The sequence below is a fragment of the Xiphias gladius genome, chromosome 6 (genome assembly GCF_016859285.1).
Source record: "Xiphias gladius isolate SHS-SW01 ecotype Sanya breed wild chromosome 6, ASM1685928v1, whole genome shotgun sequence".
In the NCBI taxonomy this organism is placed as follows: Eukaryota; Metazoa; Chordata; class Actinopteri; order Istiophoriformes; family Xiphiidae; genus Xiphias; species Xiphias gladius.
Genome location: NC_053405.1, coordinates 21,407,823 through 21,430,380, shown reverse-complemented (window position 1 = coordinate 21,430,380; position 22,558 = coordinate 21,407,823). Strand labels below are relative to the sequence as shown.

The 22,558-nt window shown below is 41.5% G+C and overlaps 1 protein-coding gene across 4 annotated transcripts; it reads right to left on the bottom strand.

The window, feature by feature from the left end:
- Positions 1–588: 588 nt before the first annotated feature.
- On the bottom strand, positions 589–21,862 carry tjp3 (tight junction protein 3). 4 transcript variants are annotated; one of them, XM_040128724.1, is made up of 30 exons: positions 21,642–21,862; positions 14,105–14,161; positions 13,428–13,552; positions 13,157–13,259; positions 12,756–13,044; positions 12,454–12,557; positions 12,097–12,286; positions 11,833–11,908; positions 11,288–11,385; positions 10,913–11,009; positions 10,241–10,423; positions 9,957–10,060; positions 9,215–9,299; positions 8,394–8,482; positions 7,947–8,043; positions 6,882–6,970; positions 6,676–6,748; positions 6,410–6,483; positions 5,829–5,892; positions 5,557–5,713; positions 4,947–5,055; positions 4,642–4,861; positions 4,346–4,551; positions 4,146–4,241; positions 3,933–4,012; positions 3,587–3,797; positions 3,303–3,403; positions 2,239–2,823; positions 1,244–1,302; positions 589–1,154 (listed from the first exon to the last, which is right to left on the bottom strand). In XM_040128724.1, exons 2-30 carry the CDS (start codon positions 14,150–14,152, stop codon positions 1,034–1,036), a joined length of 3,933 nt encoding a protein of 1,310 aa, XP_039984658.1. In that variant the 5' UTR covers positions 14,153–14,161; positions 21,642–21,862; the 3' UTR covers positions 589–1,033. The 4 variants fall into 4 exon arrangements, with proteins under 4 accessions (XP_039984658.1, XP_039984656.1, XP_039984657.1 ...); XM_040128722.1 differs by lacking the exon at positions 21,642–21,862 and adding an exon at positions 18,294–18,580; XM_040128723.1 differs by lacking the exon at positions 21,642–21,862 and adding an exon at positions 16,312–16,578.
- Positions 21,863–22,558: the final 696 nt, after the last annotated feature.

The window sequence follows — 22,558 nt, the reverse complement described above, 5'->3', positions numbered from 1 at the left end:
TCACCGCCGAATCCCCGATGTTGACGTTGAAATACCTCTGATTTTGAAGCACTGAAATACTTTTCCTCCGACTTTATGTGGTTTGAGGCTCCCTCTTTGCAATGACCAGTTACCGAGTTCATAACAAGAAAAAAACGAGGATTATTCAAACCACATAAATTGTATATAGATGGTTTTCAACCTAAAAACATCAAAGACATTTAAACTCATTTAAATGTTACAATAATAAACCATGAATGTACTTTTTAATTATATTGGCTTTGAAATGATCGAACTCAGGTCTGTACATCTGGCTCCTCTGCGCACTCCAGAGGCCTTGGACCATGATCTGATAGTGGTGAAGCATGGATTAACCCTGCTTCACCCTGCAATTATTACCATCCTGTGTGTCACATTGTTCTAAAATCTCACTGTCTGTAACGAGACAAAACATTTTCACATCCCTTACTTTTCTGTCTCATTTGAGTGATTATCGGCGATGTGGGTTGAATTTATTTATGTGAAAAGCTGGTAAAAATTCAAACACAACATCGGAGACATTTATGGACTTTTGCCATTTTGTATGATTGAACAAACACACTTTTGAAATCAGCAAAACACTTTAATGTAGAAAAGGTTGTTAAAGAGGCATTCAAATATTTCACAAGTGTCCTGGCCTATGTCCATAAAAAGAGACTCATTTAGTTTCTAATACAACTAGAATTTGTTGATATGTTTCATGCAATAGCAATAACAAAGAGCAAACTGATTTGTTTCAAATAGGCTTATTTAAATAAACATCTGAAAAGAAATCAGGCACTTTGATCTTAACATTAATCTGAGAACCTTTTTTTAGATGTTAAAAACTCATAGTAAAAGGTTGTAGTAATTCTGAACACTGCAGTTTCTACTATCGCACACCTGAACAGGGCCCTAGAGCAGGCCGATCAACATCTTCAGATAAAACCAACTAAATACTCCAAGAAACGAGTTTCTTAGGGGAGTGAAACTGTTTCTATGTCCCGTACAACTCCGGTTTTAATCCTCGATGTGTCTAGAGTTCTGTTGCAGGACCCCATTCAATGTCATCGTCTTCATCCTCATCATCCTCCGAGCTGTCGCTGCCTCGGATCTGCGTGCGTCTGAACTGGACCGCTTGGTGATGATGCGCTAGCCTGTTGAGGAGCAGAAGAGAGGTGTCAAAATGAGCGCAGAGCGTCGGTCTGGTCAAACCCCCGCCACTCCCATAAACCCACAGACTTACACGATGAAGTGAGGGCCTTTCTTTTCCTCCGGCTGTGCCTGTGGCTCTGCCGAGCGAGCCTAGAAGAGAGGACATCATGAAGAAGGGGTTTGAATCTTACTGCAAACACTTACAGCATAACTTATCTTAGTTTCACAGAGATTCTTGGGTGACCTTAAGACTATTTTGGCGATTCTGGATTTTTAAACATATTTACTACAAATCACGTATCCTTGTACAATAATGACGACCATTTTCCAAAGCAGTTACTGTTAAAATGATTAACTTCCAGGCAGCCGCTGGTTGCATTAGGAAAAGTGAAGTAACAGACAGAGACTTGAAACCTGCCTAAACAGTAAACATTTACCATAATCTTTATGTTTGGGTTGAAGAGCTAGATTTTTGTTCTGTGGTAATAACACAGCTTTAAATGCTCCAGTCACCCATTGCTGGTGCATTCACTTGTTGATTGGAAAATCGTACACTGGAATTCTCAAAAAGAGTAGACTGTTAAATGAGGGGAAAAAAAAAAAAGAATTTAAAAACAAAATGTAAATTCAGTAGCTTTTGGGGTTAAAAAAAAAAAGGTAGTGTTTGGTAGCCAACACTCACACTGTGATGTTTTTCCAGTAGCATTTATAATACGCAGTACAAACACAGTAATGTAAAATACATTGCGGCTGCAACTAACAATTATTTTCATTATCGATTAATCTGCAGATTATTTTCTAAAATACTTGATCAATTGTTTGGTCTCTAAAGTATCAGAAAATTGTGAAAAATGTCCATCACAATTTCCCAAAGTGAAAGTTTCCATATTTCAATAGCCTGTTTTTGTTCGATAAAAATATTCAGAAAACAATCAACAAATACTCACTGTTGATGATTACTTTTGATTGACTGACTAATTGATTCATCAATTAATTGTTTTGGCTCTAAAGATCACTTGATTTAATGGGTTTACACATGCAAAAACACAGGTATGTTCCTTTAACTGAGAGCAACATTTTCTTTACCTGCTGTAATTTCTCTTCAATAGCAGACAGGCTGGTGTGTTGTGGGCTCTCAGGCAGCACCTCAGCATATGAGGGCTCAGTCACAGAGTGCCGAGTGGAGGGGTCGGGGGCTATAAAATCCGGAGGTCCGTCTGATGGAGTGGTGGGCTCAATAACATCAAGAGCGCTGAAGTCTGAGTCTGTAAAACTGCGATGAGAGGGGTCCTCCTCCTCAGCAGCGCTGTGAGGTGGGCTGTAATCCCGGCGGGTGGATCTGGGCTCAGGTACGTGCATTAAAGGTGGGATTTCTCTGAGGGAGTACCTGTCAGCGTGAGGCTCGGGGTCCGTGGGGTCCATGGTGGGGCTGTGGTGCCCGGAGGCCGGCTCCGATGATCGGGCCAAAGCGGCTCCTGCTACCCTGGTGCCTCGTGGGGGTCTGGCTGCCTCCTGTCCGGGATAAGCCTCTTCAAGATCCTCGTTGTCGGTGTAGGCCTCTCCGTCCGTGAAGGCCTCTCCGTCGGTGTCCTCCAGGTCACTAGCAGCACTGAGGTAGTCTGACTGGGTTTGGTCCAGAGCATCCAGGTCCTGCTCTCCACCACTCTCCAACTGGGCAGAGAGAGTAGTCGTATTAGTTTGCCACTGGACAACAGGAGATGTTTAACAAACGGTAAGATAGTTAACACAGTTCCCAGCTCTCTTAAATTAAGCTTTTCGTAAGAAAAAGAGCCTGTGTATACCTACATAAAAAATATATAATATATAAATGAAATATCCACATTAAAGATTTACTCTAATGTAGCAACTTTCACAAGTTTGTAGTTTGACGCATGTCGTGATCCTTTTTGGGCTGAGGAGATGTCCTGATTGTTGGAACCACAAATCACCTCCAAATGAATCACATACTTGAGAAAAATTTTAAAGATGCATCAGTAAATGCAAAGTTGTGAATCTAAATCTTGAAAGCTGACGTTTCTGAATGTTTTTCATGAGATTGTAGCACCATACTTAACTAAAACTGTGAGAGTAGAGGGGTTAAATGTGAAAGAGTCAGACATGGGTGTGTCAGAAGGAGCGGTGTGTCATACCGTGACTTCAGACACCCAGACTGGTTTGGACTGTTGGTGGCGGATCTTATCCTTCAGACTCTCATACCAGACATTGGAACTGGGCTGCAGGTCAATTCGTGCTGGAGAGGAAAGTCCGGAGAAAAACGATGAATATACATTGTAAACTGGTACCACTACAACTGTATCTGTCAGGGATAACCAGGTAAATAAAAGAAACGCACGTCACTACTGTACAGTGTGAAGTCTAAATTGTTGTCAAGTATAACATGTGACATGGAGAGACTTTGTTCATGTGTCATTACCTGAGAACAGGTGGCTGCAGTGTTTCCTCAGCTTGAGGGCCTGTGAGTAAAGGCGCCTGGAGCTCTTGTTGGAGTTGGGGCTGTACCTCTGCCTCATGGCCTTGACTTCCTTGCGGCTGTGAGGGTCCAAGAACAGCACCATCGGGTGGTACTGGATGTAGTTGAGTCGCTCCACTGCAGTGGGCGTGATGTCCAGAAGAGGGTGTTTGTCCTGGGAATACAGAGGAGAGAAAAACACAGGCAAAGAGGGTGTGAGGTGTAGAAAGAACAGAAAAAAGAAAAGGGGATTTTCATGTCGACTGCTGTTTTCTATTTGCTAATTTGAGCTCTGATTGTTACTGCTCACCTTCTCTGCTATTCTCCTCACAGTGTCCAGTTTAATAACTGTGGAGCCGCTGTCTCCTGCTCCACTGCGAGGAACCATTTCTACCATAATGCAACAGGAAAAAAAGAAATGTTTAATATAAACAGAATATCAGGAGAATAAGCGATAGGGATAGGGAAGACATTACTTGAACTTGAGAATCAGGTCAAAAAGCGACAAAAAGAAGAAACCAACCTGCCAACTCATATTCATCAGGCATCTCTCTGGCCAGCTTCTCCATGGCAATGTCGTTAAGAGGACCAAGAATGACAATGGGCCGTTTGAAATTAGCTGCAGACAGAAACGATTCAGGATTATTAAAACTTGCTCGACTAGTTACAGAGGTAGGAGATGACTCTACATGCCACCGTCAGCGTGTGAGGATGAAAAACAACCTTCTCTGAGCAGGACTCTCTCGTAGGCCGGGTATTTGCCCTGAATGGTGAGCTGCAGCAGGTCGTCTCGAGACCGACGGATGTTCTTTTCGTTCTTTTTGTTCCCTCTGAGCCCCCGTAGTTTCCAGAACTCAGCTCTCGGCCCCGACACCTGCCTCTCTCCACTCGGCCGCTGTGCCTGCTCGATGCTGGCCAGCGTCTCAGCCCTACAGGAGATAAATTACGGATATAAAAACTCAGTTATGGTTCTTGCTGAAACTAAAGATAATCGAAATTTCTTTTCGTCTCCTCCTGACCTGGTCTGGTTGGGGATGGTGCCTTTATCCATCTCGTGCAGGTCGTTCCCCATGCGGATGGCCAACCAGTTGCCCAACTTCCCGCGGTGCATTGTGTCGACCACCCTGAACACCTCTCCTCTGGTGAAGCTCAGGCCAATGGGGCCGTCTGCTTCGTGGTCGAAGTGGGTACGGATGTAGAAGTTGTCTCCCAGGTTGGACTTGATGATCTTCTTATAAACTGAAGAGATAATAAATTTAGGATTGAAAGATTCTGTCAAGACTCAAAGGAAGTCATCCTACGATCAGTTTTAGGCTTGACTTACGGTCCATCTTGTTTTGAGTGCAAATTTCCACATGTTCTCCTTTCTTGATGTTCAGGAGGAAGTTGGCCGCCTCTTCACGTGTGAAATGGCCAAAATCAACTTTATTTACCTGGAAAAAAAAAAAAGAAAAAAAGACATCTGTTAAAATAGTGTGAGGGGTAAGACGTTTTATCTCAAGCTGTTTTATATCCTAAAGGACCTTTGAATACTTAAAAAACTGTAAGAAGACATTTAACAGTTGACTTTTTCACATTACTGTCACAGGGAGCCCACTGCATTCAGACTTCCATTATCCAGAACAACAAGATCCAGTCGTAACAACTAAAATAAATCTGTTTATTTAACTGTGACTGTTTCAGCACAGAAATGTTTTTTTTTTTTTTTGCTGACCTGTCATATTTTTGGCAGACTGATGCAAACTCTCCACAATCTTGAAAATCAGCTGACCTTCCAAAATAGGGGTTACTATTGAGCTTTAAATAGGGCAAAGTTTTTCTGGTTCTAGAAGCTGAAATAAATATTAACCTCTTTACTTTCATTACTGTTTTAGCTATAAGTGGTAATAATAAACTAATGAAGTCCAAGCTGAAGTATAGTGCCAGTATCTCACCTGCATAATCTGGTCTCCCTCTTTCATTCCCTGGTCATACGCAGGGCTGTTTGGCTGCACTCCACCTACAAAGATGCCGACATCGTTGCCCCCCACAAGCCTCAGGCCTACGCTGCCCTCCTTCACAAACGACACGGTGTGCACGTCAGAGCTGTACCTGAGAGAGTCCGACAGCCAGAAGAGGCGAGCAAAGGAATTCGATTGTGGTTCAATTACCGTGGCAGTGGCTCAAAGATGAAGAAAAAGACCTTGGTAAATGAACATTAACTCACCCTGGATTAGGTGATGGGTAAGAATCTGGAGGTAAGGAGTAGATGGGCTCTTCTGCAGTCTTGGCTGGAAGAGATATGGAAATTGTGAGACTCTTAATTTCATTAACACTTTGGCTGTGTAATTAATTGCTTATTTAGTTGATAAAATGTCTAAAATAACCAACAAACTATACCAGCAGAGTTCAAAATGATACCTTAAAATCTGAATTTAACACTAAATCCATTTTTTGATTATGTGCACTCACTTTATTACACTATCTATTGATCCCTGGTCCCATTTTATAGCATTTATTACAACAAAAGTTATTTTTCCTTTTTCCAGAGTAAAATCTCTCCACTTGACCCCCCCCCCAAAAAAAAAAATTTGTGAAAAATCTGTAATGTACCCTTTGACTCTGACCCCAAAGCTAAGAGGCAGCGTCACATTCACCAAATTTGGCAATTTCTCTTGATGAATTACGAAACAGTTCAGCGATAATCGCAACTGCATACCATTACTGAAACAATTCAACAGTTATCAAACTTGGAACTTAATTTTCTGTCATTTGACTTATCAGATCACTGCTGGTGTTGAGCCTTACAGTAGAGTGGTGGGTTGCTCTTCACTGAAATGCCGGACCTGAGGGTGCCAGTTCCATTAGCAGCACGAGGAACACTGCGAGGAGGAGAGGACACGATGTGATGTTCGCGTAACAACGTGTCTACAACTGTGCTAGAGGCAAGGTCCCGATGAAGGAGAAAATTTACAATAGCAAGAAGCAAGTTTCCATGTAAGCATATTTCTGATTATTGTCTGATATGCTCTACCATTTGTTTGTCTGATGAAGTGAATAATATCATTGTGTACCTGTGGTGGCTTACGTCCCGCTCAGAGCTTCCAGACCTCCTGAGATGTGAAAGCTGGTCTGACTCTGAGGAATCTGAGTGAAATATAGAGACGACGGGGAGTGTGGTCAGGGCCAACTCTGGCCTTTTTGCTTTACAAGGTTAGATGACAATGAAAAGGAGGGGAGGATGAGGATAAGAGTGTGCCACACAGGATAGTAAACTGACCATCGGGAGGTGGTCTGGTGGGTGATGGGACACGACGAGGCGGCTCCTGCTTCACAGCGACTGAAGTGGACTTCATCTCAGGAATGACTCTGAGAAATTGGAATAAAGATAAATGTAAAGAACTACCATATGTCTTTTGACCTTTTTTGTCATCTTATCGTACAATAACAATAAAACAGAATAATCATCATTGATTTAAGTGTGAAATGTGACATAGTCAGATCAAATGTCTTATGTTGTTTTTGTGTGTCTGCAGCTAAACTGTTCAACTGAAACAATATGTGATGCAATCCTTTCCGGGAGTCATGTCAGGTTGTGCATTAGTGTGTGCAGAGTGTTTTACAATGTGACAACACGCGTGTGTGTGTGTGTGTGTGTGTGTGTGTGTGTGTGTGTGTGTGTGTGTGTGAGAGAGAGAAGCAGATTAGTCAATCAGACATCCAGTCAGTATCATTTTATACATCTCCAAAGTGAAGCATTTCTCTACTGTCTATTCTGCACCAAACAGGATCAGGAGTTTCATTCTACATCCAGTTAAATACACTGCTTTTAATCTCTTGAGTTCGTCTCTCTCGGCGAGTGACTAACGTGAACTGACAGACTCCCTGAACAACACTTTCTTCTGATAATCTACTATTGAAACTGTACAGTGACAGATATTTAAGACCAATGAGGTGAAAAACTTCAGTTGATTATCAGCAAATATTTAACAAACTACAGGTATATTATTTGATCTGTCCATATTCTGATCGTACACCTGTTTAGGTTACTATCAATAGACAGCAGATTTACTGTCAACAGCGTAGGTTGAGGTTAAATTTAGGCCATCTGATGTACTTGGTAAAGTTTAGAGTTACATTTCTGGTTAGTTCCACATGTCAGGTTTATAGTTTGTGGTTATGAGAAAGTAAGCCGATGTTATGAAACTTTTCAATATGAGCGCTTGGGAATCGACTATTGGTTGGTTGAATGCTGGTAAACTTATCTGTTGGAACAAATCTTACCATCAGACACCTCATATGTAGTAGACAGGCAACATCTGATGTATGACAATGTGTCTCTCACCTGTATCTGTTGTTGACTGTGTTGGAGTTTCCGCTGTCTGTAGACTCCCTGCGAGGGACAGATGCGTAACTGGCCTCTGATTCAGACTCTGAAGGAGCTGTCAAGACCAATAAACAAAGGCTGTCATTGTGAAAGGCTTTTACAAAAAAAAACATGTCACACTTCAATACATTGTTTTGGGTTAATTTAGCTGGAAATTAATCGGCCAGTGGCTAAAAAAAAAAATGTAGATGACTGTTGGTAATAATACATTATTAAGAAAATACCCTTTTGTATTCAAGCCACAGAATATAAGTTTCAACTTTTGTCAAATGACAAATATTTGATTTTGTCACACAACTGTTTAAAATCAAACAAGAAAACACACAAGCTCCCTCCACAACTTTTCATAAAGCTTACTACAAACACAGACAGACACTTCAGCGGAAACATCTGTACACATGGTACCTTTCTGTGGCGGATTGCTGGCAGTGACACTGGTGGCGCTCCATCGTGGCGGCTCCACCTGGGGCTGCGCGGCAACATCTGGCCGCACTCTGGAAGAGAAGAGAGGGAGGTGGGAGTGAGGGAGGAGGAAGACAACAAATCTCAGTTATGTCTTGAGAGGGGGGGGGCCCGTGGCTAATATGATGATTATTGCTGAGAGCATTGGACTGAAATGTTGAATATTCACCTTAGTATCTCTGAGGGAAGCTCTCTCTGACGGTTAACTGCTTTGTGACTGATCGAAATGAGCCATTCAGAGGCATTAGTTGTCTTGTTTAATCTTGTTTGGTCATGTTTACTATGAATTTTTAAACACGCTGAATAAAACATGCAGATTTGCAGGGAATGGTCAGTACATTGGGGACTTTTTTACAGATGTATGATTGAAATACTGTTGCTTCATTGGTAAGTTTCCTCTTTTAAATCAACACTTAGCCACATACAGGAGAGGGACTTGTTCAGTGAAAGTCACTTTTATTTCATTGGTTAACAAAATGTCCACACAAACACTTGGTACACAGTCAAAAACAGAAATCAAGCAAAATAAAAGGCTACAAAATTAGGCTTTAAGGAACAAAATGAGCAAAACAACAGAAATCACACGACAGAAAGGGTCAATTTAAGGTCTAAAGGTAAATAAAAAAGGTATGATTAGCTAATGTTAATTACGGCAAAGGCGCACACAGTCTGCTCAGTTTCCAGTCCATGAGATCTTGTTGGGTTTCAGGAGGGGGGTGGGGGTGGGGGTTGGAGTTTGGGGTTGGGCGGACCTTCATCTGTACCTGTATCTGCTGAGGGAGTCTTGACTGTATGAGGTGCTCTGCCTCTGAGGAGGCGCCGAGCTGCCGTCTGACTCGGAATCAGAGTCTGAGAAGAGAACAACAGTCAAGAACAAGATATGGTAGATTTAAAATTGCAGCATAAAATGGTAAGTGTTGTTTGTGATAATATTTATCATAACATAATGTTTTTTGTCCTCTGCAAAAGTATAAGCTGATACATAAAGTATTTTTATCATTTATAAATCTTTACAACATTCATTTTGAAACATGTAAGAGTTAAACCAAACATGATTTCATGATTATGGTGAACTGACCCTAATATGTTTGTATAAATAACTCCAACTATAGTCAGGTAATTGCCAGCTTCTATCATCCTGTGCTGCCCGTTCTACTGCATATGTATCATGATGTCAAATATCCAAAAAAATCTTTATCTTCTCTGCAATAGGAGTCATAAACATAGAAATAGTGTAGAGAAACACTGCCATGACTCATACCCCGAGTATAAAACAATAACCGATCATTTCCATCATGGTTTAAAAATGCTGCACCAAGCAACTTACATATTTTGCTCTGGCTTTAGCTTTATTTGAGGGTTGACACCTGTTTATCAGCAAATACTGAAAGATTAAGCAACGAGGTGTCAGACAAAGTACTGACGAGGTGTCAGACAAAGAATCGGATGTGTACCATCACAAGGAAGTTGGATTGTTTTTGTGTGTGTGTGAGCGTGCGTGCTGACCCGGGGGCGGGACTCTGACAGGCGAGTTGACCCTCCTTGGTGGCTCCTTGCGAACATTGATGGGAGAAGCTCTCATGCCTGGGTGGGGCAGATCAGGGAGAACTCTGCAGGGAAAAACAAGAAAACAGAAGAAAACACAGTTAGAAAATAATCCGGTGGGACGAAAAAATGTCGAAAACTCTTTGGACTATTGACTGGAGAGATATCATCATGCTGTTAATCAGGATTATGTATCACAAAGATCTTTAATTTAAGCTTGGAGTTGAATAAAGCACTGTCTTTACTTGTATCTGCTGTCTGGCCGCGAGCTCTCTCGGACTGGAGGAAGGGAAGCGCTGTGGTCAGAGTCCGACTCCGACACCGGCCTGCGGGGCCGCGAGGAAGGGGAGGAAGAGCGAGAGGTGGTCCAGTTGTGTACTACAGGAGAGGACCGGGGGTTGGGGAGGGTGGACAAACCGGAGAAAGCTCTGCAGAAAGAGCAAAACAAAAAGTTATCTAGTAACACCTTACTGTTGCCTTTACATGCACATAAACAATCTGGAAATTGTCGGCTCTCGACCTGATTATGTTTATTGACCTATCATTGTGAATTTAGGTTTTCTTGTCTAAATTAAGGGAATTAAGAAAAAACAGTAATCATAGCTGCTTTACTGATGGAGAAACCTGATTTCTTGGCTGCTTTGACACAAAATAGCTATGCTATGTTGCGAGATTATCAAATAAAAATAATAACCCTGGTATTATTGCTAGAAAAGGTAATAAAAATTCTACCTAACAATTCTTTAATCAAAATGATTTTATTTGATCTGTCCAACAGTCAAATTATCATTCATTTTGAATGTTTCTTCATTCATTAATTTTGCGTTTAAAATCTAAATATATACCATAAATGTGCTGTCCAGTCACAGAGTCTGATTAACATTTTGTCATCGTTAAAAAAATAAAACTGAACTGACTTGTATTTGCCAGGCTGATCCCTCATGTCAGGACTGTCTTTGTCTCTCCTGACGGGAGGAGGAGAGGCGCTGCGATCAGACTCCGACTCCGATGGAGCTGAAGAAACAACAATCATTAACAAACATCATCTCTGTCCAACTGTGTATTTAGATCTACATGTTTTGTATTTCAGTCTCAATGTTTTCCAGCAGCTACACAAACATCAAACCTTTCTTAACACGTTACCAGAATGAGTAAATGTTAATGTTGCATTTTTTCTGAGAGGCTGTAAATAACTTCTACAGGTAACGCCTGCACTCAGTGTTTGTCTGAGTATGTGATCAACGACCTGTGTGTATTTCTGGTGTGAGTGAGCGATCCTCTGCAGGACTGACCTCTGCGAGAGGCGTAGGGTCTTGCAGGAGGCCGAGTCAAGGTGGAGCGCACAGGTGATGAATCCCGAGACTTTGATGGAGGAGGTTCAGCTCTCGTTCTAGATTTAAAAAAAAAAAAAAAAAAAAAAAGGGAAAAAGAAAATCAATTAAATTCAGATTTTGCTGCTTTACATCATGAGCTGAAAGATTCTCATATTTGTTTAAACACCACTAACTACAGCCTAAATTATTGTATTACTGTTACCGTCTTTGTTTGCTTTACACATATACTGTGACGTTATTTATGGGCCAAGATGATGAGGACTGGTCATACTGAGTTAATGAAAAACACAAACTACTACCTATTAAAATCAAATCCCTGTGTAAAGGCTGAGGAGACAGCAGGTGGCTTGGTGGGTAGAAAATGTAACTAACATGTCAGTGGTGAGACGGGCTTTGGGTTTATCTCAGACAGACTAAGATGAATCCCTACCCAGGTGTACAACCACTTCTTCTACTAGAGGTTTATTCACTTTATCAGGTGTTGGGGTAGGTGTGACATGTACCTGCGGGTCCGTTTCTCTCTGGTGGGTGGACGAGATGTTCTGTGAGTGGGCATGTCTGCATCAATGTCTGAAATGTCTGGTGGGAAACAGAACAGAACAATCATTGGTCCTAACCCTTAATCAATGATTCCTCTATTTACTCTGTCATTCACGTCATTACCTCTTCTCTTACACAGTAAGAGTAATTCAGAGCCGCCTTTACTTTCACCTCCGCCCGTGACGCTCACATTTACTACCCCACCTTTCCCCCTCTCCCTCCCTCACCATCGAATTCGGAGCTGCTGTCTCGGCGGCGGTCATCCTCACTGTTGGGGGCGCTGTCCTCCACCTCTGGGATGCTGACCAGGAACTTGCGGTTGTCCCTGAGGACCGTCATGGTCAGTTTGCCCCTGCTCTTCTCCACCAGGTGCTTTGTCTCCAGCAGGGACAGATTCTCAGTCGTCATTCCATTGATCTGGTAAAAGGAAACAAACTGATTAACACAAACTGAGGATTACATTTGTTCATATGTTATTGATGAATTCTGACAGTTTCCAGTTTTTTGTAACAGTTGTAGCTTTAAAAAATAACACAGAAGATGTACTGAATACGATGGTTTCAGATTGATTATCTAATTCCCACCTTGAGAATGAGGTCTCCCTCCTGCAGTGTGCCTTCCTTTGCAGCCAGGCCTGTGTCTGTCATGTGCTTGATAAAGATCTGACTGCCCAGCTTCAATCCATACTCTGCAGAAAAAGGAAGACAACAAGACTCCAGACTGAAATCAGCACTTCAGAAAAGCAGAGAGCTGTGGATTATCTTTGTCTAAAAACTTTTAAACCCCGAGCTTCATTTTTTTTTTCTGTAATGCAGTAAAGATCTCTCCACGAGCACTTCAGAGCAAACAAACTTAGGTTTCTTTCCTCAGTTCCCGAAAGTCTTACCATCTGTGATTTTCTTTTTAACCAGAGTAGTTCTGATGGGTTTTTCTGCAACGTCCTGGTGTGGCAGCCTCTTGTAACCCGATGACATTAACGGCAGAGCGTTTCCGTGCCCGTTACGATCAGGCGTGGCGCTGCGGGCTCGGTACCGACTGACATCTCGGTTGTCGCTGCCGTCAGAGTAGCGTCGTGTTCGTCTGGGAGGGTCGTGGTCCAGCAGGTTGGAGTGGGAGGCAGCCCGAGACGGCCTGGAGGTGGCGGGTATTTGGATCTTGCGAGGGCGTTTCACTGTCTGGAGATGGAAAGATGGAGAGAGCCAAACATTCAAAGACAAGAAGGCAGTAATACACCATAGAGTGGAAATAATTTAGTGGTTTTGGTTGGTGCTTCGGCTCTGTACTCACTATATTTGCAGTCTTGCCACACGATTTCAGGATCTGAATGGTGTAATTAGAGTGGACGTTGTCCATGGACGTTCCATTCACCATGACAATCTGGTCTTTGTTGCTGCAAGAGACAAGGAAACACACGTATGACCCTGGTTCTGTGGTGGGCTCACATACGTCCCAGGTGATTTTACGTATACAATCACAAGGTTGATCATGTGTTTTTTATGTAAACAATGATGTCTTATAAGTTCCTCCAGTCAGGTAAGGATGATGGCAGTCAACTTACAAGAGTCGTCCCATGGCTGGTCCATTTGGCAGCACATCTGACACAACCACAGCTGTATCCCCGTTGTCTGGATGAGGCTTGTCCTTGCCTCCTGATATGGCAAAACCAAACCCCAGCTTGGGATCCTGCCATTATGAAGTAACGAGATTAAAAAAAAAAAAAAATGAGAGAGACAGAAAAAGACAGCAAAGACATGACAGAATAACATAAATGAAGATAAAGAATGCAGTAAAGTAGGTGGGTGGAGCATGAACATGTGTAGGAGATACAGTGGAGAGATAGAGGGCGAAGCAGCACATTCCAGCGGTGTTCAGTATGAACAGCTGGTGCTGTGGGGTGCAGCCGGGCGTGCCGCTTTGAATTCCTGCTGGAGTTTGTGCTGTGAAACATGGTCGAGCTCAAAACCCCACAAGTCCTTCACAATACCCTTGGAAACAATACTGAAGCTGCCTCTGTAGCTGCCATAGAGGCTCGACTTTCACTTCTGTATTTGTGCAGCCACAAAGCGCAGACCAAAGATTATTGGTCTGCGCTTCAAATTTACTTTTGTTTCTCGCCATTTCATGTCAAATTTTTATGTGGGGTAGGAAGATACATCAATATCTTCATCATAACCCCTAACAAACTTATTTCTGAAATAAAACCTTTCATAATTTGATTACTTAACAACCACTTACTTTGTTTAGTGTTATTGTATGTTGCTCCCATATTGTTAACTCCTCCATGCCTGGTTTCTGGAAAGAAAAATCAAAAAAACACATACACAACAGTCATGAGAAGGAGTCTATACTTTAGCCAATGAATATTTAACTTTGACGATATTAAATCATAATTTATTAATTCTATGATGTAATCCAGGTCCTTACGAGGAGGAGAATTGAGCCTGAGCCGAGGAGAAAGACTGTGTATGACTCAACCTGATCTCAGCATGCTCTCACCTGTCTTAATCCTGCCTGACCGGTATGGAGGAGGGGCTACTTAGTGTCTTCCGTGTCCGTGTGTGTGTGTGTGTGACAAAGAAAAACATTACATCCTGACATCTGACAAGCTACAACCGGCAAATGTTTGGCATTTTTGCTTAAAAAAACTATAATTCAAACACATTCGACGGTTGCCAGTTAATTTTCTTTTGACTAATGCTCTAACTGACTAATTGTTGCAGCTGTAGAGACAAATATATTTCTTTTTCCAGTGACACAGACACATTGTGACTGCTCTACATAGCACATTTTTACGTTTGACTCTGTAAACAGTCACAGTCAAATCTCTTGGCCCTGGAGGTTTGTGAAATAGTGGAGCATTTGTAGACAGTCGAGTTCTCAGTGCTATTCTTGTTTTGAAGAATTTAAGTGTTTTCTAAACCACCGCGTAATTTCTTTGAAGATGCTGTGGCCATCTTGGTTATCGGATCCAGAAACTAGGAGCAATAAGGAAACTGGATTTGCTGTTAAATCTCTAACATTTGAACTTTTATGGGTCATTCACTCCTTGATTTCACATTATCAGATTGACTCCAGTACATTGATATGAAATCACCTGAGAAAGAATGTCTCGACGGCATTGTTACATAAACAGTCCTCTAAAATGACAACGTGCCTCTCGTGTTTCTCATTTTCCGCATAATGGCTCTTTTCAAAACCAACCAAACAAAGCGCGGGCTGGCCATGGACGATACTTCATAGCGCAAGGAAGACACCTGCTTAAAATAAGAACGACTCTACATCACTGTCAGAGACAGTACTGTTGTAGTCAAGTGATAAAAAATGTATTAGACATGTATTAGAATTGGCAGTGCAACACAGATCACATCTACAACTGTATAGGAATTCACTGAGCACACACACCAGCCAATGTCAAACATATCATCTAAAAACACAATATGAAACTACCCTTTTTTAAATGAAGTCATGTTTCTTACAGTTGTAGCAATAAAGAAATTAATTAAAATAAAAAATAAAACACTGATCTTTGAGGGGTTAAAATCTCAATTATGATCACCAGAAAAATCTTAACCTCGCTGGTGATTGTAACCAGGGCTGCAAGTGTGCAGTGTGTGACCTGTGAACAGGTGGCTATTTGTTTTACCAAGTTAATCATAAACCAACCTTATTGCTCAAATAAAAGCTGGCAGCGGGTTTTCTGATTGCCTTTTGACCTAAACTGACAAAGACATCTGAAGTCGTGATTGTTTGATACGGTAGTTTTACAGTTAGTTGTAGCCTCAGGGCTTACGTGCCAATAGTGAGCAAAGCAAAAAACACAGCTAACAAGCGAGTGTGGACTGCCCGTGATTCAAAAGATGAACAAATCTGTCAATTTAAAAACACAAGTCAGCGAAAGATAGAATAATCAAGCAGCAGCTAGTTTGCAGAGTCCCTAAATCTCTGTATCCGAAACCAGGATTAGCTGAGGTAGCGACTGACTCAAAGAACTGCACAAACAAAGAGCAAACAAGACTGTAACACAGCTTCATAACTTTTCTACTGAAGAGGACAGCTCTGTCAATATAATGTTGCAACACTCAGCTACTGAAATGACCCATATTCATAAAGATTACTGTAGCTGCAGGACACTTGTGATACAATCGCTTAAACTTTAACTATGGACGTAAGATAGGACCATGTAGCTACACGATGAAAGTCAATGTGAAACAAGCAAAAAGTCCCTATTGAAGTGCACTTCATACTGATCCAAAACTGAGAGTAACGGAAGACAAAAGACCACATGCAAATAGTAGTCATGTCACAAACAAAGTCCTCTAACTATGGAGTTGAATCAGATGTTTATCGAGTCGAAATTAGCTAAAAAAGTAAGAAATGTCAACACAGATAACAAAGTTAGCAGCGACTTTCTGTCTACTGTCTACTGCTCCCTCCCCACTTACCACTTGGTCTTTGAACCTCACTTCCATTTCCCATTGGGATTTCTAAGCTGAGCTTAACACCTGCGGCCTCTGGCGCTCAGTGAACAGCCAGCCCTTTATATTTCATATGGCAACACCAAAAGCCAAACAATCACAGATCCCCCAGTTATCCAACTCCAGTTACTCTCTCCTCAGTTCAGCTTGGCACGGATGGTGGCTTCAGCCCAGAAGAAACCTGATCCTCCTGTTGAAATCATTTGCAATATGACCGGCTGAGGTGTTTTCTCTCTCAGCAGGGAGAGACGGAAAAAAAAAAAGAGAAAAAAAAGGAGAGAACTCACCTGGAGCGCTCCTCCCCCACCCAGCCTTTGCCCACTCTCACAGTCACTCTCTAGCACCCTTTAATAAACATGGATTTAAGATGGGGCTGCACTGCTGTACATAAACCCCCATAGACAGATATCAGAGAAGTGAAGTACCTTAAATGTGACAGGTATTGTAATCACAGAGAGGTATGCGGTCCCTCATTGGTCATTGGCTGAAAACCAACTAGTGTGAGATCATTCCAGATGTAAAAAATCTAATGTTATATACAAAGAAATAGAAGTTAGAAGAAAATGTAATCAATTATTGATCTCTTGTAAGGCAAAGTTCAAAGTTTGCCTCAAGTATGAAAGCATATATTTCTACACTTAAGGTGACATGGTCTGCCACTGTTTTTCCCAACATTATAACAGAAATTACACTGACTCTTGCAATGCAAAGCATTGATGTTTTATACAAAGTTTTATACACACTCCTTGTAATTCACATCAGTTCCCCTATTTTTTCCTTCTTTTTTTAAAATAAATAAACAAAATGAATGAATCCATTAATCATTTAGTCTATAAAACGTCAAATAAAAATTACAATTACCTACTGCAATATGTATGATAAAGCCAAACTGACAGCCGGGAGGGCCACTATTGTTGCAGATATCTTATCCTTCCATTACTGGCATATTGTATATTCAGTTAGGTAAATAAGTATTTGGACAATGAGACAATTTTTGATAATTTTGCCTCCGTACACCACCACAATGGATTTGAAACGAAGCCATCAAGATGTGATTGAAGTGTAGACTTTAAACTTTAATTCAAGGGGTTGAACAAAAATATGAAATTAACCATTTAGGAATTGCAGCCATTCTTATAATCCTTCATTTGCAGAGGCTCAAAACTAATTGGACAAACCAACATAACTATAAATATAAGGATTATTTTTAATACTTGAAAATCCTTTGCAGTCAATGACTGCCTGAAGTTTACAGAGGAAAAATTACGGAAACTGTGTCACAGTCCAAATATTTATGTTTTTCACTGTATATGTTGGTAGATATGCAAAACGAAATTGCAGTAAATAAATCTGTATGTATATTTGACCTTTTTTTTAAGTTTAATATTATTTATGCATTTATATCAAAAATAAATACTAGCAAATTATCCGATGTTTTAACTCATTCATCTCTCAAAAAAAATGTGATGTTCAGACTTCATTTAATAATGATATGAAGCAAATTTAAGCATTCAAATTTTTGCATTTTTTAAGCTGTTACCAGCAAAGATGTGGGACTTTTGCTTTAATTATGAACTATTGACTTCCTGTATTTACACTATTTGATTAATAAACTAACTGTCTCATCAGTACTTATTTGGAAACATCTGGATTTTAACTAAATTAAAAATAAAGTTCTGTGGGCCTGACTAAAGCTCAAACAGAAAACATACATTTGTAATAGTTAACCTGCTAAATGATCTGTGGAGACTGACAAAACCTAAAAAGGTTCTTAAGACATTAACAGCACTCTAGCTATGAAGAGTAACCGCAAACTCATCTAGTGCAATATGAACAAATTAATACGTACAATCATTGTTCTGGTAACATGACCTACTATAAAAAAACAAAACAAAAAAAAACACAGACAGCGCAGGTCGTTAATGCTACAGCACTACGCATCCACTTACAGGCACCACCAGAAGTGGTGGTGGAGGCTCGGGGGGCACAGAGCCAAAGTGCTTCAATAGTTTCATTCGCTGCGTCAGCTTCATGAAAACAGTGTTGTTGTCCTCTTCTGTTAAAAACAACTGCTGACCAACTCAGTCACAGACACCAAAAAACTCCAGATGGGTCAGTAAATGAACTTGTAGTCTGTATCTCAGCCACACACGGTCACTGATACACGTCGGTCAGTCCCCAAAAGACAATCAATCCACAGAAAAACATCACGGCAAGAAGACACCTAAAAATATTCAATTTAAAATCTAGAAAATGAAAAAAAAAAAAAAAACAGCAATAAATTGACATTCAACTGCCTCCAACAGATAGGTCATGTGTCCATCACTCCAATTATATTACTGATGTATCCTCAATTATTCCCTTTCTGACAGGTTCGTACAGGCAAGCAGGTCCACTTGTTCCCCCCTGTCAGTGGTATGCGAGCGTCTTGGCCAACTCTTTCGCACAACACAGCAGCAGCAGCAGGTCCCAGGCTGCTGGCTGAGTTTCAGTCAGCTGGGTGCTATGGTTACGTCCAGGGAATGAGAGCACTGGGGTGTTAATAATTGACGGGGTGTTTGCTACACTATAGGTCTGCTTGCTCTGAGTAAAGTTTCCTGGGTGCCTACACAGACCTTGCTGTGTTTCAGGATCAGGAAATAGCACCGTGGCAACACACAGCTTTGATGGTATCGCTCTTTCATGGTTAACATTTATGCACGCAAAGCATGGGTGTGCTGCAATCTCTCTCTCTGTGTGACCCTGATTATCAGTGCCCTGAGTCGTCAGGACGACAGTCACAGTGACTTGCAGCCAAATTGCTTAGGAGGGAGAACAAAGGGGAGGAGCAGTTATGTACCTCAAGAGTGCACAGGAAGTGATATCAATATTAAACATCTTATTACTCCCTATACCAGAGAACTTTCATACAAAAAATGGCGTCTGTATGATTATTTATAAGTCTGAGAATAAGTGGTGGCTACATATAGTAACAGATGCAAGTCCTTGGCGTGGGTTCAGCCAGGTGGAACAGCTGGCCTCTGGTCAGGCAGGGGCACTGGTGCTGAATTATTAAGTGGTCTGAAGAAAACCGAGCACAGGAAGCAACCACTACTGTTACTAAAACAAACACTTGGCGGAGGTGTGCCCCATCTAGTAGGTTAATAATCTCTCATTCCTGTCTCAGCACTTTAGTCTCTGTAGAACAGAGCCACCTCAGAGGCTGTTCCGTGTTTCTTTTATTTTGAGATAAAGCCACTCCTGCTGGCCTACAAACATGCAAACTACCAACCCTCAACTCCAGAGCACCTTGTTCCACTACGGGTGTGAGAAGAGCTAAACTTTGGGCTCCACTATAAATACAGAGGCCTACTTCTAGTGTGAGGCATAACTGGAATTCTTCAACAGTGCATCGTTCAAACAAGCCACGCTGATAAATATTAATGACTGAGAGAGGCATTAAGCCTTGAATGGACTTCAACACACTGTGGTTAGTGGTTAATGAGGAAGAGCAAAGCTTCTTTGTGTAAATATCGAGCTTTGGAGGACAAATACTCCAGAGGTTTACAGAGCCCACAGAGTGGCTGTAATTACACAGGCCAGAGGCTTTGTAGTCCCCAATCATGGTGGAGTTGCTCACTGCATGTACTGTCAACAGTGTTTAAGTACTGCAAGCACCCACTTCACAACCTACCTTGACTCCCATTCAGATTTCTTCACATGGGTTATGAGAAAATACAGACAGACAGACAGACAGACAGACAGACAGACAGACACACACACACACACACACACACACACACACACACACACACTAAGGAATACCGATTCACTCTCTTTCTCATTCAATCTGAAAATCAAAAAGATAAAGAAATCAGATACAAATGCAAAAAGTCTTGTGTGTGTGGCGTTGTTAAAGCAAAACCAAACTGGCCTGTGAAATGTAAAACTAGGCAACAACTTGGACTGTGTAAGCTACCTGTAGGGTTGTTAACAACCTCAAGCACGTAACCTTCACCTGTCAAATTAGCAAATGCCTGTTTTGTTAATAAATGTTAACAGAAATAAATAAATCAGTGTCTTGAAGAATATACTTAAGGTTGAGTGATATGACGTGACATACTGGCGATGGTATACACCACTGGAGATTTTGCCACACAGTTTGTACAGAGGTATCCATCCCATTAATATCTGTAAGCGTACTTGGCCATTGTGTGCCACGCTTCTCATCAATAAGAAGGGCTGCTTTACAGCAATATTGTCGTTTATATGTCACCAGTGTGATGAAGTACTTAGATTTGCTGGAACAGCCAAACAGACATTTCTCTCTGGTTATTCTTTCCGTTAACATTTCCTCTTTTGATTTTTGTGAAAGCGCTTGATCAATGACATATTATGAAATAGAGAATTTTATCTATGTCACCACCACACACACACACACACACACACACACACACACACACACACACACACACAGCGCTTCAAGGAGCTTTGATGGCAGATGATGCAGGTGATGGTTCTTGACAGAAACCTTCAGCAATGATCAAAACATTTCACTTAATTCAGGAAGTAAATTTGTAAAATCCACAGATACCCGACTCGAGGCCAGAATCTGTCACGGGGCACTTTTCAGAACAGCACGCAAGACCATTATACTCAACGCACTGGGTCATCCTCAGTCAGAGAGTGGATCGGCAAGTACACTGACTGGGGTCAAGGCGAAGGAAGACGCAGCTGTTTGGGAATGCAGAGTCGAAACTATTGTGAAACTCCCTGGCAGGCAGATAGAAACTTGCAAATGTGGCAGAACCAGTAAGGTGAGGATGAGGAAAGTGGGGCTTGGGGCTTGAAGCTGCCCCCAACACACACACACACACACACGCACACACACACACACACACACACACACACACACACACACACACACACCCACAAACATGCTATAGCTACCTGACTGATTCCAAATTATTTCAACCACAGACCAAAATATGTCATTTAAAAAACCACCCGCCATGATAACAACCACAGCTGATGTATAGGCCCATGCATACTCAAAGAAAACTCAGGGGAAAGGAATAGGTGATGACACTATTAGGCTTTTAGTTCTGTAAACGTCCAGTCTTAAGCTATAGGCCTTTAAATGCTCAAAGCTAACGCCGTGGCTAGCTTAAATCTTATATAGGTGAGGTTACAGCTGCCTGACTTACACAAAAATCCTGTTTTCTTTGAAATTACTTGGTTTTCACTTGTTTAAACGTTTCTCTTCAGCCCCCCCACCCCCCACCAGGAAACCTTTGACAGACGTGAAGCTAACGTACCTGCAAACTTCCGCTCTGTAGGCTGAACCGTTCCTGTCCGTCACTCTCGGGCGACTCATCCAAGTGTAGAAATCCCGCCTGGAAGTCCCCCGTTCGAGTGTCCCTCGCTCGCTTTGACTGTTTCTGTAGTTTAAAAAGTTTCTCCTGAGCCGTCCCGGAAGACAGGTGAGGGGGCGTGGCTTCGACAGCCAAACGTACAGGTGAGTTTCACTACGTCATCACGCGAGTGCCTCGTCACCAACCGGAAACGTTTCCTCCTCATAAATAAAGCCTCCTCCCAGTTTGGCCTGTGACAAAAAATATACTGTGTTTGACTAAAGTAGAGGGAAAGGGAACAGACATGACTGAGACCTGGGCTGCAAGTTAATGGATTCATAGATTTCGAGATGATCCGCCCCTGGACAAATGTCTTTTTTATGACTGCTTTGACTCTCTAACAGTCGCTGCACAAAGAGGCCTCTTCAAATAAGACTGTTCAGTAATTCGTCCACGGTTGTGTGCCAATCTTTAGTGAGGTCTCTATATAATGCGATACTAAAGACCATCACTGGCGGAGACCAGTTATTTTCATATTTTTTGTAAATATAAACATTTTTGGTTGGTTCCTGTGCACAGATGTTTGCATCATCAATGTAAAAGTTCGGCCCTTGAATTTTATCAGTGCTGGAGGAAGTATTCAGGTCTTTTATTCAAGTATAAATGTCAACGCGAAAAAACATAAAAATACTCCAAATAAAAGGTCCTGCTTTTCAACACCTCAAGTAAGAAAAGTACTGAGGTATTATCTGCAAAATGTACAAGTACTTACTCAGCAGAATGACCCTTGTCATACAGCTGAAAAATAAATGTATTCAAATAAAAAATACAATATTTAGCAGAGTATAAATATGAAGTAGTAGGGATAAAAACTGGAAAAC